The following is a 25,766-nucleotide window of genomic DNA, read 5'->3' on the forward strand; positions in this document are numbered from 1 at the left end:
AATTGTATGTACGCATATTACTTGAAATACATGCAAACACTACCTAAATCATAATATTATCTGTAAAATAATAACAATCCCATGAAACAAAATTACTCTAAAATATAAAAAAAAACTCAATTTCTGTTTTAAAAGACAAAAAGGATTAATTTAATATCACTATTAAATAAACGGATGGAGATATAAAATTTCCAAGATGGCCACCAAAGGGGTCATATTGGATGTCAGATCAGCATCGGTTTCAACTAGGTATCATATTACGTTTTCTGCTGAAACCCCCCAGATCGATATTATGTTCTGTTTAGGGGAATCAGCGATAAAGAGATTTTCAGGATGACTGTTATGGCGGTTATTTTGGATGCCTGATCTTCACCATGTTCATGTGATATCTAAATATATTTAAGTTCAAATATCTAAGACAAGGGTGTGTGTACCTGAATCTGAGAATTCCACCACCTCTTTTTTCTCGATCTCCTCGTGATATCTCTGCTTAGGGAAGATGCTGCGTACTACTCCCTGCATGATTAATGTCTCGCTGATATCAATGTCTGGGTCCGACAACAAGCAAAGTTCTACCTCACAGATTTTATCTTAAATATACAGGTTAATTTTATGAACTCACGTAATGTGGAAATTATAAACAATATTCATGTAACAGTAACTAAAATCATGACTGACATAATATGTAGAGAGAAAGATTGAGACTTACGAAATTAGCTTTGGATCCTCTCTTCGATAAAACGTTCTGTCAAGCCTTGTCAATTAGTTGCTGCTTATCATACTCAACATATTTAAATTGCCGGTACCATAAACGGCATTTCAAAATAGTATAATATTTTCATCTCAACACATGACTTTAATCAATCCTTAACAGACAAGATCTCTAGAGATATTAAAGCCTGTTCTTGTTTCAGTTTAAGTCACTCACCATAGCGTGTCTTTGTAACGGCGATCCGGCGCTCATTTCTATGTTTGAAAAAGTTAACGTCTTACTTCAATTGGTTCTGAAAACATATGTCGGCAATATTGAATGTTACATAAACACTGGTTTCTTTCAGAGCCAACTAGACCAGGCACATGTGAAACTTTCATGCCAATCCATATGATGTAAAAAAGCAGATAAAACCAGGTCAGGGGCTGAATTCTGGCCGCAGACTGTATGTTGCATATGCCCTATCATATGCAACGTATTGATGAAAACCCCATGCCGATATGACCATTCGTTCAAGATGGCCTAAGTGTCAGACATAGGGGGTGTAATCTAACATTCATTTTCATTACGAAAACCCTGATATTAGATGGAGCCTCTGGGTGAAAACCCCATGTCAATATGTTCATTAATTCATGACGAAAAACAATAACAAGATCGTCAATATAGTGATAACCCTGGATGTCCGATCGGTATGAATGTCCAACCAGGCGTCATACAAAATTGTCTGCTAAAATTCGCATATCAATAAGTTTAAATTGAGATGCTGAAATATGATTTAACCTGTACGTTGGCTTTCATGTTATGACAACTGCAGTACTGGAGCTGTTTTCTACACTTAAATCAATTTTATTAAACAGGTCTACAATATCAGCTATGAATTCTCTCTTTGATACAATGGATTGATAAGGTGTTTAATTCGTTGCATCGTATTATGTTCAATATAGGTTATTGTTGTTTATCATACAAATAAAATCGCTATGCATATTATCTTGACTCAAGATTAAGCCGATCGCCACAAATAGCAATGCCTTTTTTCTTTCTAGTTTATTTCACTCACCACAGTGAATTTGTGCAACAGCAATGATTGGCTTATTTCTCACTATCTCTGCAAACGCTAAGCCTGAGGCCTTACTCCATATGGTCTCATTCTGAAAATAATAATAATTTAACACAATAAACATGTTTTTTGAATAGAAATGCTGTACCCATCCTCATTTTGTATGTCCTTAGACCATCAACAAACAAGAAACTGACCTACATGCAAACTTATCCAAACTTATCAAAAGTCAATGGATGAGGAATAAAACATATGTCAAATTAACCTACATTGGGAATATGGTGTTGTTTTAACAAAGTTCATCAGCATAGAATATTAATTGACTCTAAAGTCACACTGCTACCGAAACAGACCTAAATAGAAAATTTAACTAGAGTAATTTGCAGTATATAAAGATTACTCCTTTACTGTGACTTTATTTGGAAGGGTGTATTATATTCACTTACAAAATCCACACAGAAGATTGCGTGCCTCTCAGGCTAAGAATGGCGAAGAAACTGACCAATGGCTAATGAAAAGCCACTGAAACAGGACTTTTAAGTACAAATGACCCATGCTATGTGGCTGGTGAAAAGGAACCCCACCAAAACAAAAACTACTGAAAAAGCCACTGAAGCACAAGTTCACGGTAATAATTATCTATTTCTTTATAAAACGACATTCAAGTTGCAAGGATGCACTTATATACGGGAACGTTATAGCATCCAAACTATTTTTTGTTAAAAATATAACCAAGTATATATATTATAAACGACTCAGGAGAAAAATAAGTAACAACTCAAAGCAACAGAAGATTGTATCCTTAAAACTAAGTTTAATTTGAAAGTGCCATTATTGTCGCCATACGTTTGGTTTCTGTACAGACAACATGCTACAATCAGCCTTTGAGATTTGTGGATAGATAGATAGATAGATAGATAGATAGATAGATAGATAGATACTAAGTGCTGTTTGAGATTGTTTTGTCGCTTTGATTGCTGTTGCTGGTGGTATTATTGTGCAAATTTATTGTTGTAATGTTGTATTAACGACCTGTAGGGGCTGGATCCCACGCAAACTACAACGTATACACTGTTCAGGTGCCTCTGCAGTTTTCTCCGACAACCAGCGGATATCTTTGCTTAAAACCCTGTCAACGTTACCATAGTCTACAAAACGTAACTCTACCTTCGGCTGGAAAAAAAGTAAGAGAGAAATAAAAACAAACAACTCCTTAAGTCTTTGTTGTAGTATCATGCAAAAGACACTGAACATTAAGCTTGACAAAAGTGAAGTACCATATACGGTAAATAATTCATTTTTATCAATTAGCAAAATTTAATTTTAAAATTATTTTATCGCCAAAAGTCCAAAACCGTTATAAATTAAATTTAGATTAGTTTGGTGTTGTGTTATATGAGGAATAGTACCCATTTGATGGTGTTTCGTTTGACTGCAGACGTTCACCCGCTCCGCATTTTATCATCAAAGTCATTCCATTTTTTTATCTAAAATAGTGAATATTGCACGGTTTATTGTTATAACACGTGATGTTCCAGTGTACAACTGTAAGACTTTGTTTCATAAAATATGGTGTCCCAAATTGTAAACTGAGTTACGCTGTTACTGCCAACCATACAAATATGAAATACAAATATCAACGTGTTTTAAACTAAAAATTGAAATCACAGGTATTGATAACATTTTTTAGACTTAAACTGTGACGATACTAACTAACCTATCCAACACTTATCTTCAAAATAATAGTTTGCCTACAACAACTAAGTGCCACCTAAGTCAGGAACATTTGCTTTTTTTCAAAATTGAAGTTACGCAGCAGTTCTTTCAGCAAAATATGCTAATAAATCCATATAGAAAAAGGAGTCTTGTATTTCTCATAATGGTATGTAACATTCAGAGCTATAGGATGTCAGTTGTTGAAAAACTGTTTTCCCATTATAACATACGATCATTTGGATGTGAAAAAATGCATGTATCATATAGGGGTTGGGTACATAAACTTCTCTAGCTATGAATTGCCATTGACTTCTCTGGTCAAGTGAGTAATATTCTTATGCTTTGTTTTAATATATGTATCTAAAAATATGAACTTTTTTGACCTCACTTGTGTATTTGATTTTTGTTAATTAAATCCTACTTATCCATCTTCTTATCCAAGTTAGGATCAATACGTCACTTTGCTCAAACAGTCCAGTCCAGTGTTACCATTGGTATATTGAAAAACTAGTTTTATTACAAATCATGAAACAATAATATGTGGAATCCCTAGTTAACAATGTAGGTGAAACTTGGAAATCTCCTTCTAATGCTGGTCTGTCTAGACAAAAATAAAAAAAAAATTAATAGCATCTAACATATGAATCTCGAAGGAGTTACTGATCAAATTGTACTTAAATGTTCCATATACATTAGAGATGTAAAATGTGAAATGTTTCAAGGCAATCTGAGTACTAAGTGTATTTTTCCACAAACAGATACAAGAGTTTTTATTTCGGAAATAACATATATCATAATTTCAAACTGAAGTATACTTTCTAAATACCTGACCAATACTTACATAATTGCGGAACAAATGGGAAATTATCATCGTTGTGCCTATTATACAGTAGTTGGCATACACAGTCTGACTTTGATTACAGTAGTTGCCATTAAATATTATGTTACGTATATTTTATTTAATTTATATTTGATTTAATTTAATTGTTTGTAAGTTTTAAAGTCTTTTAATTTTTAATTTCATTATGTCAAAGTAATGTAATTTTGTTCACTAGGAATTTGTTATTTTCAAGAAATTAGTTTCACCTCATTGTCTGTTTCAAACACCGAACTTTGTATCTTTTGCTGACCAGTTCCTGGCCTGAATTGAGGGTCAAGTAAACAACATTTGTTTTTAAAAATTCAGTTTTAATGTGTTAATGATCGAGGCTGTACTGGACTACGTGCCACTAGACTTGTGGATACCTTCTAAACCATTATATAACGAAATCACGTGCACCTCATCCGGGAATCTGGTTTGCGTCTCAAGTTACTGAATAATCTTTGTTTATAGAGAAATTAGGCAGTTGGGGTTCTAAACAATGGGACGTAAAGATCTTCCTTTTCGTGTGACAGTTTGGAGTTATATTTTAATTTTTATTCGCATTATTTGAGTTTTAAAGATTAAGTCTTTCTCCTAGAAATATTTGAGTGCTCATACATAATTATGGGAAACGACTTTTATTTCAATTGTATTAGGACTTCTAAAATTTAATTCGTGGATTATTCTTGGATTATTTGTTTTGGATTTGATTCCTAAAACCAAGAGTTCTTATTTTGTTTCTCATTTTTACGGTGTTTTTCCATGGAAATAAATTATTTGTTAAATTTTCAAAGCTTGTTCTTTTCACTCTTTCTTTTGTTACTGTTTATTAAAGCCTACCTAAAGAATTAACATAAGAAGAAATGATCACTCATGTATGTAATGAATACAATAGTTTGCGGATGAGATACTCCTACATGTTAGGTAATATTTTTAAGGGCGCAATTCTTTAATAATGAGTACAACTCCTAATCATTGAGACGTCTGTTAGGTTAGTATATGTTCTTATCCTAGAATATATACTTTATTCCTTTGAATCTAAACATGATATCATCATATTGTGCGCATACTGTACAGCATGCAAATTGTATGATATTAGATAGGGGCCTAAGCGGTTAGAGTGCCCGCCCCAGATGCGTGAGGCCGCGGGTCCAACCATATACATATAAAATGGCAATAGCAGCTGCCTCGCTAGGCATTCAGCATTTAGAGGTTAGTGTAAGGACTAGTCGGTCTGGTGTAAGGATAATATGAATGGGTGGGACAGGATGATACATGTATGCGAAATGATGCCCCAAGTGCTAGACATCACTATAAACTGCCATTTTGAGATATCGTAGCGATATGACGGGATAATTGTTTAAAGCTATGACAACAATCCAAATGACACACACACACACACACACACACACACACAGTTAGTGATAACCATGATTCGACACAATTCAATATGTTCGCTCATTTTGGTAACTGGTGGGTAAAAATGGGCAACGTTTCTACATACAGAAGAAAACTTATTTAATGTACGTTATAGTCTCATGTACATCAGAATGAACTACGGCAATTTATATTTTATTTGATTCCTGATTACTAATAGAGGCAATCAGCTAGAACCCATTTATTCAGCTCGAACACGTTTGATGTTGCATCATATGTTATTGTCCCTCAGCGATTAATTATAACATAAAACAACAGGAATATGAACAATAAACACGCATATGACTGAAGGTGGGTATGAACGCCTTATTTCAAAGATCCTAAGACCATACAGTTGTAACTGTACTTGACGACATAAAAGACATAGAGCAGTCTGCATTAAAGCCACGACCATTCTCATAACCAATTCAGTATAGTCCATCCTTACCTTTAGATCTGGAACACGACTTGTATACAATATGTACTTCCTTGTATGTAAACACGGTTCCACCTTATCCTGCACACACTTCACGCATCAATTATCTCACTCAAAGCATTATGTTTACCTCAGAATCCTTTATATCAATGATCTCTGCCCTTGTCCAACAGTTATCACCGCTGTACAGCCCAGCACAAAACTGTCCTTTCTTCAGTAGCTGAATGTTAGGGGCAAACTTTTTCTGAAGAGGAACAATAAAATAACGCTTTGTTCATAAAGTATGACATTTATGTACTGAGGTAATATATGACATCGTACACTTCCACTAGGAGTCCATACTTTCCCGAGGCCTTGTCCGAGTTCATATGGCGGATGACCATCTTGATTTCTTCATAAGAACGAGTTCCTACTGATTGCTTTCTTGGGGGATTTCTAGAGCTTTGAGGTTGACAGAATGGCATGTTTAGTTGCCCACTAACGTTCTTAACTCTGCGATATCGCAGCTGTTCTTAGTCTTTGACCAGCAACGATACATCAGCTGAGAGCAAAGTGGTGCATTTGCTTATGAAGGGTCATAAATAGTTTCTAATCAAAATCTAACGCATCAATTTGATAAAATGGCATTTTCTTTGTAATAAGACAGGCTACAATTCTCCTACGTTGTTTGTTTTGTTATTTACAAATACATATTAGATCTTTTTATATAAGTTTGAAAGTTAAGAAAGATTTCGAAATTAAGTAAACTTGTTTTAAACCTAGCTTTGAATATGGATTATCTTCTACTCACTACAAATATTGATTAATTTTTATTTCAATTAAAATTCAAAAGAATAGTTTCTTTTGAATTTGTTTTAAGGTAATTTTAATATTTATCTTTAGATAGTGTATAATATCTTGGCCATGTATTTGAACTTTAGTACAGAAATACAGTAAATAATTAATGGCATGAAATTCACATATATCATTTTAATTTAAATAATTTAATTTTATAGTTGCAAAACTGATTTTGCTTTTAGTACTGCATGTACAAATTTCTTATTGAAATTTCTTAATTCTATATAATTTCTATATAATAATTTTCTTTTAATGTTGAATAAGTTTTAAACAAATATCTAGTTGCATGTTACCTCTCGTTTTCTGATGCATCCATTTATATCCTATAGTGTTTTTGTTTGGCAATTATTGGTAACAGTGCCAATTATATTATGTATTTAAGCATTTTCTAATTATTATTACACACACACACACACACACACACACACACACACACACACACATATATATATATATATATATATATATATATATATATATATATATATATATATATATATATATATTGTTCATATTAGTATCAATATTCAAACAGCATTTCTTCTAAACGTTCTTTCTTTTTTTAAATTTAACATATTCAGGAAAAGCTTATAATAGACATTTTTCCTAACTGGGCTATCAATTCTATTTGAACTGTGCTATTAAATGAACTTCCTAATATGATCAACTATTAAAACAAAACATGATTGTTCTTAAATATATGTAATTTTACATTAAACTTTGGCTTAGCCATATTAATTTCATTGCTTTAAGAAACTATTTTAATTTTATTATAGTGTGTCCCCCTTGTTCATAATCCTGATTGACGACGTACCTATTTATTTTTCAGATCATAAATTCTATGTAAATGTTTAAAAAATTTAAAAATCTAAGGCTTAAGCTAGGTCAGAAGGTGAATTGTGAAAGGATAAAAATATAAATGCAGAATTTGTATTCCACCTCGAATTCTTAGTCACGTCAAAGATTCAGTTTGACGCGCTTTTGAGTTAATGTTCTTTAAATAAATACAAATAAAGGCTGGTGAATAGTCACCAAGTTTCTTAGGATCTTTTCCTCCAGTAGAATTTGAAATTTCTGCAATGTAATGTAGGATTTTTTGGGACAATATAGCTCATGTTCATTTTTGGGTTATTTTAATTTTTAGTGGATTATGAACATTTCTTCACCACCATCATTAAATAGTTGTCTTATTTATATCTGCGCAGCTTGTTGCTATGTATATTTCATTTGCATTATGTTGTCGTACAACGACCATATGGTTTTAAATTAAGTAACGAAAGAGAGCCAAAACCAACAAGTTTTGTACAATTCAAAAATAATTCACTTGCCTAGAATGCAACTTTAAAAATTTAAAAGAACTTTCAATGTTGTGAACTAAATTCGAAATAATACAAAAATTTATATCACCAGTCCCAATAAATTAAATTCTACATTGATTACAGTTGTGTTCGAAATAAGATCCAACCCTGCATGTGCTGACGTGCTTATAGTGGCCTTTTGACGTGGATATGTACCAACAGTCTTTTGATGAATCAAAATAATATAATCCAATATATCCTTGTTTGAATTTAATATAATTCCAAATTCATGCTTCTGTCCAATAGTATTAGTGAAGAGTAGTTACTATTTCCAGTCAATAATACTCTGAAAAATAAGTCCACTTTTCGGAGTAGGTTGTTTCAAGTTCTCATTTCTGCTGTAGGTTTCCTCAGGTGGTTGTAGAATGTCAGTGTTCTGTCCAAAGTCACACCAAGTTATGTTTGTATCGGGTTGTGTTTTATTCTTTTCCCTTTAAGGAGGATGAAATGTTCGCGGATCGCATTTGCATTGTTAAGGCGGAAGACGCTAGGGACTGTCTTTGTTTGATTGGCTGTAGGTGCTCTTTCTTGAAGAAGTAATTTACTCCAGTTTTTTGTTCAGTGACTCCTCAAGCTTAATAAGCGAGCGACTTTGAATCCCGAGAGCAATATCATATGCGTACATGAACTTGTCCGACTATGTTGCAGGCAAGTCATTTATATAAACATTGTACAGTCTAGGCTACCCCAGTGAGAGCCCATTAGACATACGTCTCCTCGAGCTGTAACTCTTTCGGGTGTGCTCTCTGAGGCGCCAGTCGCGAAGGAACAGTTGGATAATCTCACATATCCAAATCAGCAATACTCTAGAAATTTTCAACAATAGCCCTACATGGCAGACCGTGTCATATGCCACTGTTAGCTCAATGACAACGAGTCCAGTTTTAAGGTTCCTCTGAAACCCGTTTTTAACAAACGTAGTCAGGGCAAGGACTTGACCATAAGTGACGAGGACATGCTTGAAGCCTGACTGCTCAACAGTTATGATGTTCCCCAAGATAGGACCAATTCTTTGCAGAATCAGGCTCAACAGTACCTTAAAACAGACATAAAACAAAGAGATTGGCTGATAGCACCCTCATTATGGAGAGTTTTGCAGCCTTAGAGATCGCCTTAGAGATCGCCATAACCTTGCCTTTCCCCACAAGGTCGTCATGGACTTATCCCTATAATCTCGGTGAAAGTAAGAAATTATGGGAAATAATACTGATGGTTTTGGTAGAAAAGTAAGGGCCTCAGAACCAAAAAAGCCAAGACAAACATCAGCTGCCTTGAAATATTCTGCGTTAACTTTGTTGATACAATGTTTTAAATTTAAGGTAGTAATAGACGCCATAAAGGTCGTGAAGTATCCATCCGAAAAAGAAGAAAAAAACTCGTTCAAATTTTTTATACGAATGGAATAACTCACAATTATAAGAGAATAGTTATTTTAATATAATCATTTTAATACCTAAAATATTTTGTAGTTCGCTACCTTATATATAACCATGAAGAGACGTTCTGCTTGAGTTAAGTTTATATTTTTCATTTTCCCGTAATGCAATGCTCAAACGTTTCATTTTATGTCATACGATTAAAGAAAGACAAGACCATTAACTCCTTGCATATTGCAAACTTAACTCTGATGGAATCGCTTTAAAAAAATGTATTGTTTTTCTTACTATTGTGATAAACATAATAGTTTCAACTCATGAATGTCTATTCTTTCTTCTGTTTTCATACGCACACCTACGTGAATTAAAAGCCTCAGTCATGGGTTACATCTATTATAATTTTTGACAAATGGAGCTGAGAATGAATTATGTTTTCTTTCTATCAGACAAAACTAAATTGTTTAAAATTTTATTTTAATTCTCCGCTTTTAGTTTCACTACAACTTTGCAATCTTATACCCAAGCACTCTGCTGACAGTCAAGTTTGTTTACTTTTCCATATGTTCTAATATAGTTTTATAACCTATTCCCTCATCAATATTTCGGATGCATTCGTCATTTGTTTTCTCTGTATGACTTCTATTTTTGGCATGGATCTAGTGAATCGAGAAATTTTTGGTCTAGTTTCTTTTCTTCAATTCTTCCCAAATGGCGGACAATCTTTACATCCTGTATCTGTGTGTTGATTTTGGAATCTACTTAGTAAACTCTATCAATTTATCCAAGAGGTTTCTTCTTTATTTAAATCCTCATTGCCGTGTATTGCTTTTTTCCATGAGGCATTTTCATACGAATACACTCTTAATTGCTTTTTGATTTCTTTATATTGGTTATATGTGCTCTATTATCGTTGTTAACATTTCATATTGCTCTCTAGCTTTGATAATTTTGCATCTCAAAATTTCATGACTCCTCACACAAAGATCCAAAACTTCACCGATTTGTTATGCTTCGTACTTTCTTGACATTCATATTTACTAAAGTGGAATCTATTCCAGCCCGTGTCACGAATTATTTCAATGTTACTTCTATGTAAATTAAAGTTTGCCATTTGTGTTTCTCTTTTTGCACTACAGGCATTTATTGTGATATAGATATTTATTATGTTAACTACCGATTTGCCTGAAACAAAAGTATGGTCTGAAAATGTCCTTAAGTGAACAATTCATTTTGATGATGCGGTATAAACTGGAATATAAATGGACTTGCAAAATGTAGTGCGTGGTGCAGTCTAATTTAGCATAGGAAGGACATGCTGCCTGGCTTCAAAATTTGACAAATCCTACATCAGATTCAAGATACATTGACATAATGGCTTGCGCAAAATAAAAAATCAATATCGATAACATTAGCGCCAATGAATAACAATGAAAAGAACATTTACTGGAAAATAATAAAAGCTCTAGAAATCTGTTTCCAAGTGGCAAATGCCAATGCTTACAATAGGGAGGGCACCACAACTACCCTTGCTCCATAAAGATGAAATCAACTGATCTTCAGGATTTACGGACATTTGGACAGTAGAATCACGATATGCTAGGTCCCTTCACTTTTGCAGAGAACGAACAAATACAGTTATTTATCTTGTTAGAAACTAATTCTTATGTTTATGAATCTAAGAACAGTATTTTATATTTTCGAACGGCTATCTGCATATGCATTTTAAACTATCTGAAGAAAATGAAGCCAAACTAGTATTATGGTAAAATTATCATCGATAATCTTAACGTAGCCAATACATATTTTTTTATATTTCCATTCAATCGATGGTTGTACAATTATGTATACAATCATAAAATGTTTATATATATCTCTGCATCCCAAGGAGTGTGATGTCAATGGAGTCAATGTAAATCATTAGCTATCAGATGTCATGTTACAAATAAAATTTGCAAAGAATTGCATTAAATGCAATGTAAGCAAATGTATGGTTATATATTCAAACCTGCCTTAATAGTCATTCTTGTTTAATTGTCACATTGTCACCTCGGCCATTCTCATTTTCAACTGTGAAATATTCGCCTAAAATGTACGCATTAAATGAGCCTCCTGTTCTCCACGGCCTACATCTATGTATTTCCTAACCAAGCATTGTGCACTTGAATAATTTCTTTTCAATGACATCCTTGTTTAGATGTGTACATATTCGTATGTGCTAATATAAACCTTCATTGCATCAATCCGTCAATATAACTTTTTGAGTGGTTAATTTATATTATTATAAGATAAATCCCAAATAAAGTCATGCTAAGGTTAACCCCTATTGATGTTGGGGGACATATTCTACTCTATAGTCCCCCTTCCAACACAGACAAACACACACATCTTTTTTAATTTATAATGCACAGAAGACCGTATTACGTTTGTTCATCAACAACAATTAATAGAGAACTAATTTTACCCTCAATTTGCTTGTGTTTCTTACATTTGAACTTTGTAACAATTTATATTGGTCTTTAATGCACTAACATGGATTGAGGATCTTATCAGGTACATATTAGGTATAAAGCGAAAAATCAATTTCAGCTTCAACCACTGCTCGTTTCTGTCAGAGAGGTGGATGTGCTAACAATACAGTGGCTAATTTATCTAAGAGTTGGTTCAGAATTTTCAGTGATTTCTTTGGCATTTTTTGCAAGAGCACATGTCTAAGAAAGAGTACTTCTACACATCAGGCAATATTAAACAAATCAGTGCATGATATAAACAGCGTTTCTACCTAAATGTCATCATACGACTTTAAAGAAAGATGTTCTGTTAATCATCCGATGATAGTTTAAACTATAGGCCTAAATCTTTTAATTCTGAGATAGCGGATTCAGGTTGCAACTTATGAGCAGTTGATTAAGCTGCCTCCATGCCGCATACATAATCCAAAACGACACAACATGAACTGTGGTAAAATTTATATATGAACTTCTGAACAGAAAAGGTAATTAATAGTTAACAGAGAATAATAAATTTTGCCATTAGCTAGACACGGTACATACCAAACCTAAAGAAATTAAAACGCTCTTGAAAGACTTAAGAATAAAACTTGTTAAATCTTCATTTAGAGGTCATATGTGTTAGAAGGCCAGTTTGTCTTTTCCGATGGGTAACTACTTTAGAAAGGTTTGACCATATATAGTTAATTTGCAAATATTTGTATATAGTTAATTTGCCAGATTTGTATACAGTTTATTTGCAAAAGATATTAAATTTACGTGCAAAGCTCATGTAGAAATTTAACTTGGACTTCGATATATGGTTCTCAGTATAACTTAAATTTGCTGCAGGAAGCAGGGTATAGTAATTTTGAAGGACTAATACCTTGCAATCCTTGTCCAGTTCTTCCGCTATCTGACCAATGCAACTATCTTCTTTCTGTACACAGAAATAGCCACAGTCGTCGATGTATGTTAAATAAGTTGTGATCTTCACACTGAAAAGTACAATCGATGATCAAATTCAAAGAACATTATACAGTATGTCCCCACATATTACTGAAATACAATCATTGTCTTCTTATATCAACTGGATCTTCGAAATGCACTTAGAGACCAGCAATGCTTGATCATGATCTCTTCTGTAAAACATCTATGTTATAAGCACATGTCTGTTGTAAAATAGTGCATAACTTAGCAAAAGGTGAAAATGAAATGAGAATTAAACCTAATGTCAAACTTAAACAGATTCAACGAAATATAACGTATCGGTCAGACGAACGCAATTTTGGTTTAATATTGCTGCTTTCAACACGAGTCATCTACAAGCAAAACTTTATGGTCGTGCAGCAGTTGTAAATAAGAAAAAATGTGTAATGTGCAAATTTGCCTAAGTGTGATGGAATACATGTGACATATAAGGATGGCTTTGCAGAGGAGCAAACAAAAGGGCTAGCAAAGGTAGCATTATATGACCCTTTTCGTTTATGGCGGGAATACCAATTGTTTTTTTAATTAAATTGTATTCATACTAAGGTCAACATAAACTGCGAGACATGACTTCAGACTCAATAGTTAAATGGTTACTGAATTTTCTTAATTATGAACACACCCATTGTGTTAAATACGAGAGAGAGAGAGAGAGAAAGAGAGAGAGAGTATAGATTATATGCATGATATCGTTTCAGTTTGTGGTCATGGCTAAAATAGATGATCAGATCGAAATTCTGTCTTGGGAGTCTCTTTTATGCATTCAAATTATTCCTCATATCTTCTAACATTTAGTTGTATTGAATGCATCACAGTTCATGTGTTACTTACCCAATTGGCAGTAGGTCCGGTTCTGATATTTTCAAATCCTGGAAAATTTTAAAATAATACAACTCAGGTTCCATACAACACAGCATCTTACACAAAAACATCATCGTTATCTAAGCTTAAGTGGCTCCTTACTACAACATCTCTCAGCATATCACGACCTTATCTAAATCTGGTATGACAATTAAATTGGTTAACCGTTGTCTTCTCAGTGCATTTCACTCAGTCATAGGCCTTGTTTGGACTGTTGAAACTTGAGATTGCGATGAATGTTATGGAGCAATAGTCGGTTCTGGATAGCTTTTTAGAGAAGACGATGATGCAAAATGTACATGTTTTTATCCACGAGAATGGGCACACGTTTTTTTCATCTTGTTGTCTCCCAGACTGAACTATTTTGTATCGCACTGTTCCCGAGACAGCATTTCGTTATCGATAAGAAATCGTTCAGTGCAGAATGGATAATCGTTGTGAGCAGCGTAGAGTTGGCCTAGATAAACGAGATCGACCTCGACGAAATAGCCTACTTGACTGGCGAATCCTGCTCGATTTTCTTAAAGGAACTGTTCTCCGGTGATCAAGTGAAATCCGCCTATGGGAAGGGTTTGTGACATGGCCCAATTATAGAGTTTGTTCGCGTCGAGATAAATGATGCCTGTAGACGACTTCGTGGTATCGTAGTTGGTCAAATAAAAGGGTTTTGAAGCCTTTGTAAGCTTTGATATGTATCGTTTAAATCAATAATGTCGATACGCTATTCGTTACTTCAGTAACGGTAAGGAAACTAGAAATATAATCTGCACCTTCGATTATTGACTCGCACTTTAATACCAAGTTGCGTCGTCAATTTTTCTTTTTATCAAATTTAGAACTGTAGTACAATTTTTTCAGGCGTTATTTGGCAGATTCTTAACATTATATCATTAAACGCTTAACTAAAGTATTGGAATGATCTATTGTGAATGACCTATTGTGAATGAACTATTGTGAATGACGTGTTGTGATACGAAGCGGTGCTATGGACATTTATTCTAAATAAGAAAACCTCTACTAGAAATGAACTGAAAGCTTCGTGGTAAAAAGGTGCATAGGATTCATGGAACAGTTTGTGATTAATATACACATTAAAGAATCATAAAGCATATTTATGGGATACATACACTTGTATTTTTTACTTAAAGATGACATATTTTACTATTTCTTTTTGCCTGTGTGTGCAATGTGGTAATATAGACTGAGCATGGATACATGTCAGATCAATCAGTTTTAATCCATTGGGCACCATATTCTACCACCATACAAGTGGAGTGCAACAGCAAACAATGCAAATTCTGATTTTGCATAGTGAGCTGACAGATTAGGATCTATGCTGTTTGCTTCAATGATGACTCATAACAAATAGCACACATCAAGATCAGCTATCACATTATGTGCTGGCAGACCTGGGTTTGCAATTGGTCTCACCTTATGATCAAACAAATATGGTAGGTACTAAAAGTTTAAATGCAGGCCGAGCTAGAGTTAGCGTAGACCAAGTTCTGCTAGAAAATTAAATCAGGATCAATAATGTTCAATTTAATTATAAACAGTGTGAAGATCACACAACATGCTCTGCTAGAGAATCTGGATGCATATCATATGGCTTCTGATAAACTGACTAATCAACAAGTCTATTGATTTAGGGCAATTTTAAGAACCAATTATCAAATAAAATCTATACTGCATTTCATATGCAAATAGTTTGTGGAATAAATGGAAAGTATGGCCTTTCAGCTAGTTATCACTGTTAAACTCTCATCAGTTTCAAAGCTATTACATCACTCTTCAAAGTCGAAACTAATTCAATACTCAAAGCTTTAGTGAAATTTATTTATCACAGTGATGTATCATGATGGCTTTATCCAGGCACTATATGACAAAATGAATTTCCGCACTTTATATGCAGGTAATGTCACACAGGCATATACCACTGTTGATAATAACTGTGTTTTCTATGGGGTTTTTATACAAGTGTACATTCCTCAGATTATTTATATATGTTTGTACTAACTAAATGTGTGTACACTATATTTATTAAGAAGGATATTAAATCAAACAAATATGGATGCACGAGAACTTTTACATTTTTTGTTAGCATGCAGTAATCTTTTCTTCAACAATTAATACAAAATCAATTAAAATATCCACTGTTTGTCTCTTAGAGAATCATGAGAAAAAAACCCAGGAAATAATTACACAGATCAGAGCCAGACTATACAAAATAAAACGATGTATTAAAAGAATTAATACAATCTTCACATATGAAAAATACACGTAAATTGTACCAATAATGTCCATACCGTATACTTTATTAGATGAAAAGGTAATGTGCTACCCTATGCACTAAGATCCTGAACTGCATCTCAAAGATATGGTCAACATATTGATCAAGCATAGAGGATGTCATCTATCGACACAGTTAACTTATTTCTTCTTATGTTCTTCACAGCACGTGCCAAAATATTTTCTTATAATCATAGACATTGTCAATTATATGACAACTGAGACAAAAGTTTCCTATTTGTTAAACAATGTTTATTTTATAAAATCATTTTCCGATAAATTGTGACTGCAAATGCAGTGAATGTAATTACAGTTGCAACATTAGGTTGTACAAGTTCACTGTCTGTCTTTCTGTCTGTCTCTCTCTCTCTCTCTCTCATACATTCATACACTTCATATTGTCTTAGGTTACAGAGAACTAAGGACACTAAAACTGCATTCACAGGAAATGCAGGTTACGTGTGATAAATGCAGCGACTTATGCGATACAACGGCAATCCTCCTGCAGCTGTAATACCGAACAAATTCATGGAGTTCATAGTATAGCTGAGTGCTGATTTTCCATCAGATTTGTTTGAAGAGAATAACTAAGCTTGTTTCATCATAGTATTGTAGAGTCTGATACGAAATGTGTAGATATTATTGCAATCAAATATTCCATGCAATGTTGAATGAAACGAATCCAGTTACCAACATGAACCTTTTACATTAAAAGTTAGCACAAAGCATCTATTAATTCAAAATATTTAACATTTCTTGATACAATCTTGCCAAACATTCCTTTGCTGAGGAAAACACGAAGCATTATGACAGGACAGTCATTAATGGTATTTCTGAATATGTGTAACATACTTTAGAATACAGCTTCATGCATATCTTATAATAACCGTTTTTATTTTCAGTGCACTTGCATATTTCACTCTCTACCCAAACATGTTTAGCAAAAGCAAAACAGAAAAAAAAGGAACAGGCCAACATATTGAAGTTCGCTAATCATAGTGTTAACAAAAACTCACATTGCATTAAATTATGCAGTTAATGACGACAAGGAAGAAGGTTTGGGGCTATGATGTTTGGCATAATTATCAAATTGCTATTTTACATCAAACGAAACAAAATGTATGCAAAGAATGACACTTTTAGGCTCTTTTGTATTTAATCTTTTCTTCAGTCACATCTCCTAAAGCTGGGTCTCACTACCAGTGGTGGATACACATTCTCAGACTTCTGTGAACTTCTCAAAAGCAAAGGATATTCTTCAAAATATTTATAGTAGTGCACTGGTTCTATAACATCATGTATACATACACTGATGCAATCACATGAACATGTCTATACAAATAAATTACACTGTCTAAGCATTTTCATTTATGCTCATTTTGACCCAAAATGACTGTTAGTGCCACATTAGCGTTATACAAATGATTGCCAGTGTCAACACTTTGCAACCTGAATGTTTCCGATCGACAACTTTTTAAAAAGAAGTGGCTGTTATGCTACAATGACAGCATATAAATCGTTGCTAGTATCAATACATGTTTCAACCTGTAAGACCTGACAGTTACCCCAAGATACAATGAACAAAGTAGTATTGGCACAAAAAGGTGTATCGTTATTTGTACAGCACAAGTAAAACCCACCGCATGCCACGAGTAATGCTACCTGAGCAGCTTGAACAGCAATCTGATTACGGAGGGCCCGTATCTCCTTCTCCGTCAGCTTCAAGCCTTTTGTATTGGCCTATAGTTTGTATAGGTAATGAGCAATGTTATGTTTCAGCCACAATTTTGTATTAAATTAGAGAGCGATTGTACATAATTATTATTGTCAGATAATACAACTCATACAGATGTAAGCGGGAATACAATACAGCTTAAAAATAAATCCGAATTAAGTTTACAAAACTACAATTTGTGACAAATGATAATTTAAAAAATTTATGTATGATGACACAAAAGATTCTTTCCGTATGCGAATGCAAATCTATATTGTATACACTTATTTATTATTGCCAAACACGTTGTCTTGTCTATTCTGTAGATTTCATTATTAAATCAAACTTTGTATGGCATTTAGCGCTGATAATACATGGTAATACTCAGATGGTCAGTAACCACGTTCTTGCATATTTGTTGAAATAAGTAGACACATAAATGATACACAAGATTTAATATAAGCAGCGATTCTATTCCAATCAATATTATTTTGCATTTAATTATCTGAAATAAAGGGTGCAGAAAATTACATATATTTATCAAGGATGATTTCTATAAACAGTTACTTAGTTATGCTACGTGTTTGTTTATCATACTTTTATTTGAACATTTATGTTCATAGTAAAGACAGTTGTTTATGAAACAACGGTTGCAACATTTCAGAGAATGGAGAATAGGGGAAAACACTAAAGTTTCAAATACCAACATACATCAGCTTTGGTGTCTTCATATTGTTTTCTTGTTTTGGTAAGTTCTTCTTCAAGGGCCTTAACTGTTGCTTTCATCCCATTAGACTAAACACAACAGGAACATGCAATATATTATATTAATAAAACCATTCGAAACAATTGATTCAGTACGTTTCTCTATCAGTCTAAATTTATTTTCTTAGCAAAAGAGTTTTTGTATGATTACAATTTAGAAGTTTGACAAACATAAATGCATACTGAATGAACTGAAACGTATCAAATATACGTGTTTGTTACATGCATAACCTAATTCTGCACGTTTAGATTAAATTGAGATATGCAAAATATACTTTGCTAGGCAAGAAAGACATAAGGTATATTGTGAAGTGACTATTAACGTCGTTACCATCACAAAATAATACAAAACATAGTACAAATCGTACAGAATATCAATAACGCTTTCTTCTATCAGATAAACTAATATGACTGTTGCTGGTATGAGAATAATGTTTTTTGTTCGTTGAAAAGGTAATGTGTAAGACTTATGCACTAAGATCACGAACTGTCATCTTTTGACAGTTAATTTATTTCGTCATACGCTTTTCACAGAACGTGACTAATATTTTCTAATAATCATCGACATTATCAATTATATGAAAATGGAGAAAATAGTTACCTATTTGTTATGGAATGTTTATTTTACAAAATCATTTTTCGATAAATTGCGACTGAAAATGCAGTTAATATAATTACAATTGCAATACTAGGTTACACAAGTTCACTGTCTGTCTGTCTGTCTACGTGTATGTCCTTTTATCTCTCTTATGCATGCATACACTTCATGTTGCCTTAAACTAAGGACATTAAAACTGAAGTCATCAGATGTGCAGGTTACAGATCAAACATGCAGCGACCTCTACGAAACAATGGAAAACGTTCTGCAGCCGTGAAACTAAAGTGCTTCATGGAGTACTTATTATACCTTAGTACGGATTTTCCATCCATTTTGATTTGTTTTGAAGAGAATAACCAAGTTTGTTTCCTTATGCCCTTGTACAGTAAAAACTTAATAGTGTTACTATTATTTTAATCAAACATTACCTGCAGTAGTGAATGAACATAATCAAAAGACAAGGAACTATTGACATTAAATGTTAACAGGGAACGTCAATTGATTGAACACATTTATCGTTATTTTATCAAATCTTACAAAACTCCCTTTGTTGAGCAAAGCACAACTATTCTGATTTACACATTAATTATATTTCGGAACCTGAGGCACATACTTGTGACTACATCATCATGCATATCATATAATAACCATTTTAAGTGCCAGTAGACTGGTATCTTTCACTCCCTACCCAGAATAGTTTAGAAACAGAAAAGAACATCAAAGATAACAGGACAAGATATTGAAGGTTTCAAATCAAAGTGTTAACAAAAACTCGCATGACATTAAAAGATGCAGCTAAGAACCACACGGTAGAAAGATCTGTGATCATTGGCATCATTATCAAATTGCTATTTTACATCAAACGAAACAAAATGTATGCAAAGAATAACACCCATAGGCTCTTTTGTATTTATTCCTCTCTTCAGTCCCATTTTCAAATGTTGATTCTCACTACCAGTGGTGGATACACAATCTCAGACTTACGTGAACTTCTCAAAAGCAAAGGATAGTCTTCAAATATTTGTAGTAGTGCACTGGTTCTATAAGATCATGCATACTTACATTGATGGAATGACATGAACATGTATACGCAAATAAATTACACTGTCTAAGCATTTTCGTGCATGAATATTTTGCCCAAAATGACTGTTAGTGCCACATTAGCATGATACAAATGATTACCAGTGTCAACACTTTGCGACCTGAATTTTCCTATCGAAAACTTTTAAACAAAATGTGGCCTGTCCTGCTATAATGACAGCATATAAATCGTTGCTAGTATCAATACATGTTTCAACCTGTAAGACCTGACAATTACCCCAAGATACAATGAACAAAATTAGTATTGGCACAACAAAGTGTATCGTTATTATTACATCACAAGTACAACCCACCGCATGCCACGAGTAATGTTACCTGAGCAACATAATCAGCAATCTGATTACGGAGGGCCTGTATCTCCTTCTCCGCCTGCGTCAGCTTCAAGCCTTTTGTATTGGCCTATAGTTTGTACATGTAATGAGTAATGTTATGTTTCTGCCACAGTTTTGTATCAAATTAGAGAGCGATTGTATAGAATTATTATTGTCAGATAATGCAACTCGTACAGATGTATGCGGCAATACAACACTGCTTAAATATAAAGCCGAATTCAGTTTAGAAAACTACAATTTGTGACAAATGATAATTTAAATAATGTATGTATGATCACAAAAAAGGGTCTTTCCGTATGCGAATAAAAATTTATTTTTTAAACACTTATTGATTATTGTCAAACACGTTGTCTTGTCTATTTGTGGATTTCACTATTAATTCAAACTTTATATGGCATTTAGCACTGGCAGTACATGGTAATATTCAGATGGTTAGTAACCACCTTTTTACATATTTCTTAAATTAAGTAGACACATACATGATACACAAGATTTAATATAAGCAGCGATTATATCCTAATCAATATTAGTTTGCATTTAATTATCTGAAATAAAGGCTGCAGAACATTACATATATGTATCAAGGATAATTTCTATAAACAGTTACTTAGTTATGCTACGTATTTGTTTATCATAATTTTATTTGAACATTTATGTTCATAGTAAAGACAGTTGTTTATGAACAACGGTTCCAACATTTCAGAGAATGGAGAATAGGGGAAAAGAGGAAAGTTTCAAATACCGACATACATCAGCTTTGATGTCGTCATATTGTTTTCTTGTTTTGGTAAGTTCTTCCTCAAGGGCCTTAACTGCTTCTTTCATCCCATTAGACTAAACAAAACAGGAACATGCAATATATTGGATTAGTAAAACCATTCGAAACAATTGATTCAGTATGTTTCTCTATCAGTCTAAATTTATTTCCTTAGCAAAGTATTTTTGCATGATTACAATTTAGAAGTTTGACAAACATAAATGCATCCTGAATGAACTGAACGTATCAAATATACATATTGGTTACATGCATAACCTAATTCTGCACGTTTAGCTTAAATTGAGATATATATATATACTTTGGTAGGCAAGAAAGACATACGGTCTATTGTGAAGTGACTATTAACGTTGTTACCATCACACAATAATACAAAACATAGTACAAATCGTACAGAATATCAATAACGCTTTCTTCTATTAGATAAACTAGTATGACTGTTGCTGGTATGAGAATAATGTTGTTAACACTGTTTTTTGTTCGTTGAAAAGGTAATGTGTACGACTTATGCACTAAAATCACGAACTGCATCACAAAAATATGGTAAACACATTGATCAAGAATCGAAGAAAGTCATCTTTTGACAGTTAATTTATTTCGTCATACGCTTTTCACAGAACGTGACTAATATTTTCTAATAATCATAGACATTATCAATTCTATAAAAATGGGGAAAATAGTTACCTATTTGTTATGGAATGTTTATTTTACAAAATCATTTTTCGATAAATTGCGACTGAAAATGCAGTTAATATAATTACAGTTACAATACTAGGTTACACACGTTCACTGTCTGTCTGTCTGTCTGTATGTATGTCCTTTTATCTCTCTTATGCATGCATACACTTCATGTTGCCTTAAACTAAGGACATTAAAACTGAAGTCATCAGATGTGCAGGTTACAGATCAAACATGCAGCGACCTCTACGAAACAATGGAAAACGTTCTGCAGCCGTGAAACTAAAGTTCTTCATGGAGTACTTATTACACCTTAGTATGGATTTTCCATCCTTTTGATTTGTTCTGAAGAGAATAACCAAGTTTGTTTCCTGATGCCCTTGTACAGTAAGAACTTAATAGTGTTGCTACTATTTTAATCAAACATTACCTGCAATAGTGAATGAAAACAATCAAAAGACCAACAAGAACTATTGACATTAAATGTTAGCAGAGAACATCTGTTTATTCAAGACATTTAACGTTACTTTCCCAAAACTTACAATATATATATATATATATATATATATATATATATATATATATATACAGAAAGAGAGAGAGAGAGAGAAGGGAGTTAACTAATGCACTTGTAGAATGCTGCTTAAATGTCACATATGTGCATATTATGTGCTTTCCACATTGGGAGAAATGTGAGAGTAGATCTTAGAAGGTAGCCTATAAACCATGTTCTCATGGTAGAGTCAGGTAAATTACCACCCATTGATGAAAGTAGTACGATGTAAATACATTCTCCATTCTTAATTTATATACTGGTAAAATGTCCAACGATTCTGATTGTGAAAGATAGCTTTACAAGATTTGTGATTCTAGCATCAACTGCGTTTAAGAATAGAAACTGTGTAATTTCTTTGTACAAAATAACTTGTGGTACTACTGTTGTTTGAAAGCTCTATTAAATTGTTAAGAAAGCATAACTCAGAAATTGTCATTATGCACCACCACAAATAAGTGTGTCATTTGATGTTACCGGTATCGTTAACCTGCATTGAGATTAGCGTTTAGGTAATTGATAAGTGGAATTCATAACATAACGTAAACCTGAACTAATATGATATGTATTCTTAGCATCGCATTCTAAATAAAAATGAGCATGTCAATGAAACGCCACGGTTCCGATGTGTTAGCCCTATCTACACCTTGGCAGATCGTTGAGATATTTAAGTGCTTCAGGTCTATGCATTTCAGTCGATGCAGCAAATCAGGTTCTTCAAATTTGAATGCTGTTCCTATACGATTAAGACAAGTGGAGTGTACAGGAAGAATGGATTCATCAATAATCAATGTTCCATTACCGGTCAGTGTTGGTACAAATACATCCATTCCCTTATATGCACATGTAATAAATTATATCTGCCTTATAGTCATACTTTCGAAATTAAACTAACAATGTATTATTTTGAAATCATTTGCCTCCGCCATTTTTAGCGGACGTACAATGCACCGCTGTTACACGCTACTGGTTATTGGCATTGCATACTAGGTGACACAACTCATGAAATCAAATAGATGGCACTAGGACAAAACGCAGAAATATATGTACGAGCCGCCAAGGTGTAGATAGGGTTAATACATCGGAACCTTGACTAGCGAAACTGATGAAAAAGTAACTTTATAAATAATGCCTTACATTGTGTGCTTATCTACTTTTCAGGCGTGTACGCGTCTTGATAATCGGACACGTTCCTTGTGAAAGACAGAACCTATGTTGTATTGACTGAGTGGAGATAAATTAATACTTACCCATTCTTTTATTTGTTTTTCATCCTGAAGAATATAACAAGTATTATATTAGAAACTTTGAAACGGATGTCGCTTATTTTGGTTCAAAAGTACAATGCAAACGTATGATTAAGATACAATTGCAGCGTATGTAGCTACTTTACCGGTCTATAACACAACGCTGCCGTTTGACCTGGAAAGGTTGTGTCTGGCATGTCATCCCTCTTTTAACTTTTCTCTTTCTCTTTATGCAGAAGAAGTGAAAATAAGGAACTGCAACATTATATACCATATAATAAATATAACTGTAAATTTGAGACTGACCTACTTAGACCGCATGATACCAGTAAGAAACATACTGATTCTATTTCTGCAAGTAAATAACCTCATTGTGCAATTTTATTTGATACATTCATGTTTGGTTATAAGTTTCCCATCGCAATATTAACCTTTCTGTCATTTTTTGGGGGGTGGTCAAGGATCACGTGATTATAAGTCGTCATTTGTTAAAGCTAGCATTATATCAAATCGCACAGGGTCATAAATGATGTTTCTCCAAAAAATAAACGAAAATCGATCATTGTTATCAATTGTGTAGAAGCTTCGCGCTACATTATCTGAGCCTACATTGATGATTGGGAAACAATAACTTTTTTCATGTCAATTGATCTTGATTGGGATCCTCTCACATAAACACGGAGTCTTTTTTAGCCAGTAAATATCACCCTGCCCCGTTATTGAACTAAACGTTAAAAAATTACATGTCGACGGATCTTGATACGGTTCATTTCCTAAAAAATAAATTTAATCCTTTAGTACAATAAGCATCACTTTGATCCAGCATCTAGACATAAGTTGATACCAAGAAAACAATATATTCACCATGTCGTTGACAGAGATAATTTCCTATAAAAAGTAAAACTGGTTGAACCCAATCAACTTAAACCTGGTCAGTGATGAGTCGCATTCGTCCAAATACCTGATATAAGTCACAACTGTGAAATATTCATTAAGCAAATTTCCTTAAAAGTGTAATCAATTAACATTAGCATCCCTACTTGACTTCTGACTCGACTTGATCAAGTCGAAAGTCTTTTGATATGAATGGGTTATAGATGATAATGATACTGAATATTCGTGTACTAATGTGGATGATAAAATATATATGCGGTTGACCATTGTACTCGTGTAATCGCATAATGCCGGTGTGAATTATTTATTTTGTCTTCGATCGAAACTCGAAAAAGTATAGCATCATTAATGGTTTTTCCACGCGATAAAATCGCGTGTTGATTAACCACGGCTATGTCGTTCACACGATTATCTGGGAACAGTTTACACCATTACGATATTAACTCAACGTCGAAGATTTTGGCTGCTTCGTCATGAACTCTATCACGTAATATTCATCCAGCGATGTGCATTACTTGGTTAAACATATATTTGAACGGGATCACATTGAGAATTCCAAGTGCGGTGAGTTTTTAGTTAATGATAATCAACCATTCTCATATTCGTCGCTAGCCATTGCACAATTCAATCTATCATAAACATCAACGTTTGAATGCAAATGTTCTACATAATCATTCTCTGAGTCGTCAATGTCAGTTTGATTCACCCACGAA

At 33.5% G+C, this 25,766-nt stretch overlaps 2 protein-coding genes across 3 annotated transcripts in view; both read right to left on the reverse strand.

The window, feature by feature from the left end:
• Positions 1 to 25,766, reverse strand: part of LOC149774084 (E3 ubiquitin-protein ligase TRIM45-like) — a 330,018-nt gene that overhangs the window by 284,590 nt on the left and 19,662 nt on the right. The window lies entirely within an intron of this gene.
• LOC149774089 (uncharacterized) overlaps positions 1 to 25,766 on the reverse strand; it is a 46,400-nt gene that overhangs the window by 10,389 nt on the left and 10,245 nt on the right. The window contains exons 3-13 of the mRNA XM_089945837.1: positions 24,163 to 24,186; positions 21,657 to 21,740; positions 20,890 to 20,973; positions 18,822 to 18,905; positions 18,059 to 18,136; positions 14,078 to 14,115; positions 13,143 to 13,254; positions 6,330 to 6,443; positions 2,802 to 2,942; positions 1,770 to 1,860; positions 435 to 590 (exon numbers count right to left, since the gene is read on the reverse strand). Of these exons, the coding sequence (XP_089801963.1) occupies positions 435 to 590; positions 1,770 to 1,860; positions 2,802 to 2,942; positions 6,330 to 6,443; positions 13,143 to 13,254; positions 14,078 to 14,115; positions 18,059 to 18,136; positions 18,822 to 18,905; positions 20,890 to 20,973; positions 21,657 to 21,740; positions 24,163 to 24,186 (1,006 nt within the window). The remainder of the gene's footprint in view (positions 1 to 434; positions 591 to 1,769; positions 1,861 to 2,801; positions 2,943 to 6,329; positions 6,444 to 13,142; positions 13,255 to 14,077; positions 14,116 to 18,058; positions 18,137 to 18,821; positions 18,906 to 20,889; positions 20,974 to 21,656; positions 21,741 to 24,162; positions 24,187 to 25,766) is intronic.

The sequence above is a fragment of the Sinohyriopsis cumingii genome, unplaced genomic scaffold, assembly GCF_028554795.1.
Source record: "Sinohyriopsis cumingii isolate HCF-2022 unplaced genomic scaffold, ASM2855479v2 utg000426l, whole genome shotgun sequence".
NCBI lineage: Eukaryota > Metazoa > Mollusca > Bivalvia > Unionida > Unionidae > Sinohyriopsis > Sinohyriopsis cumingii.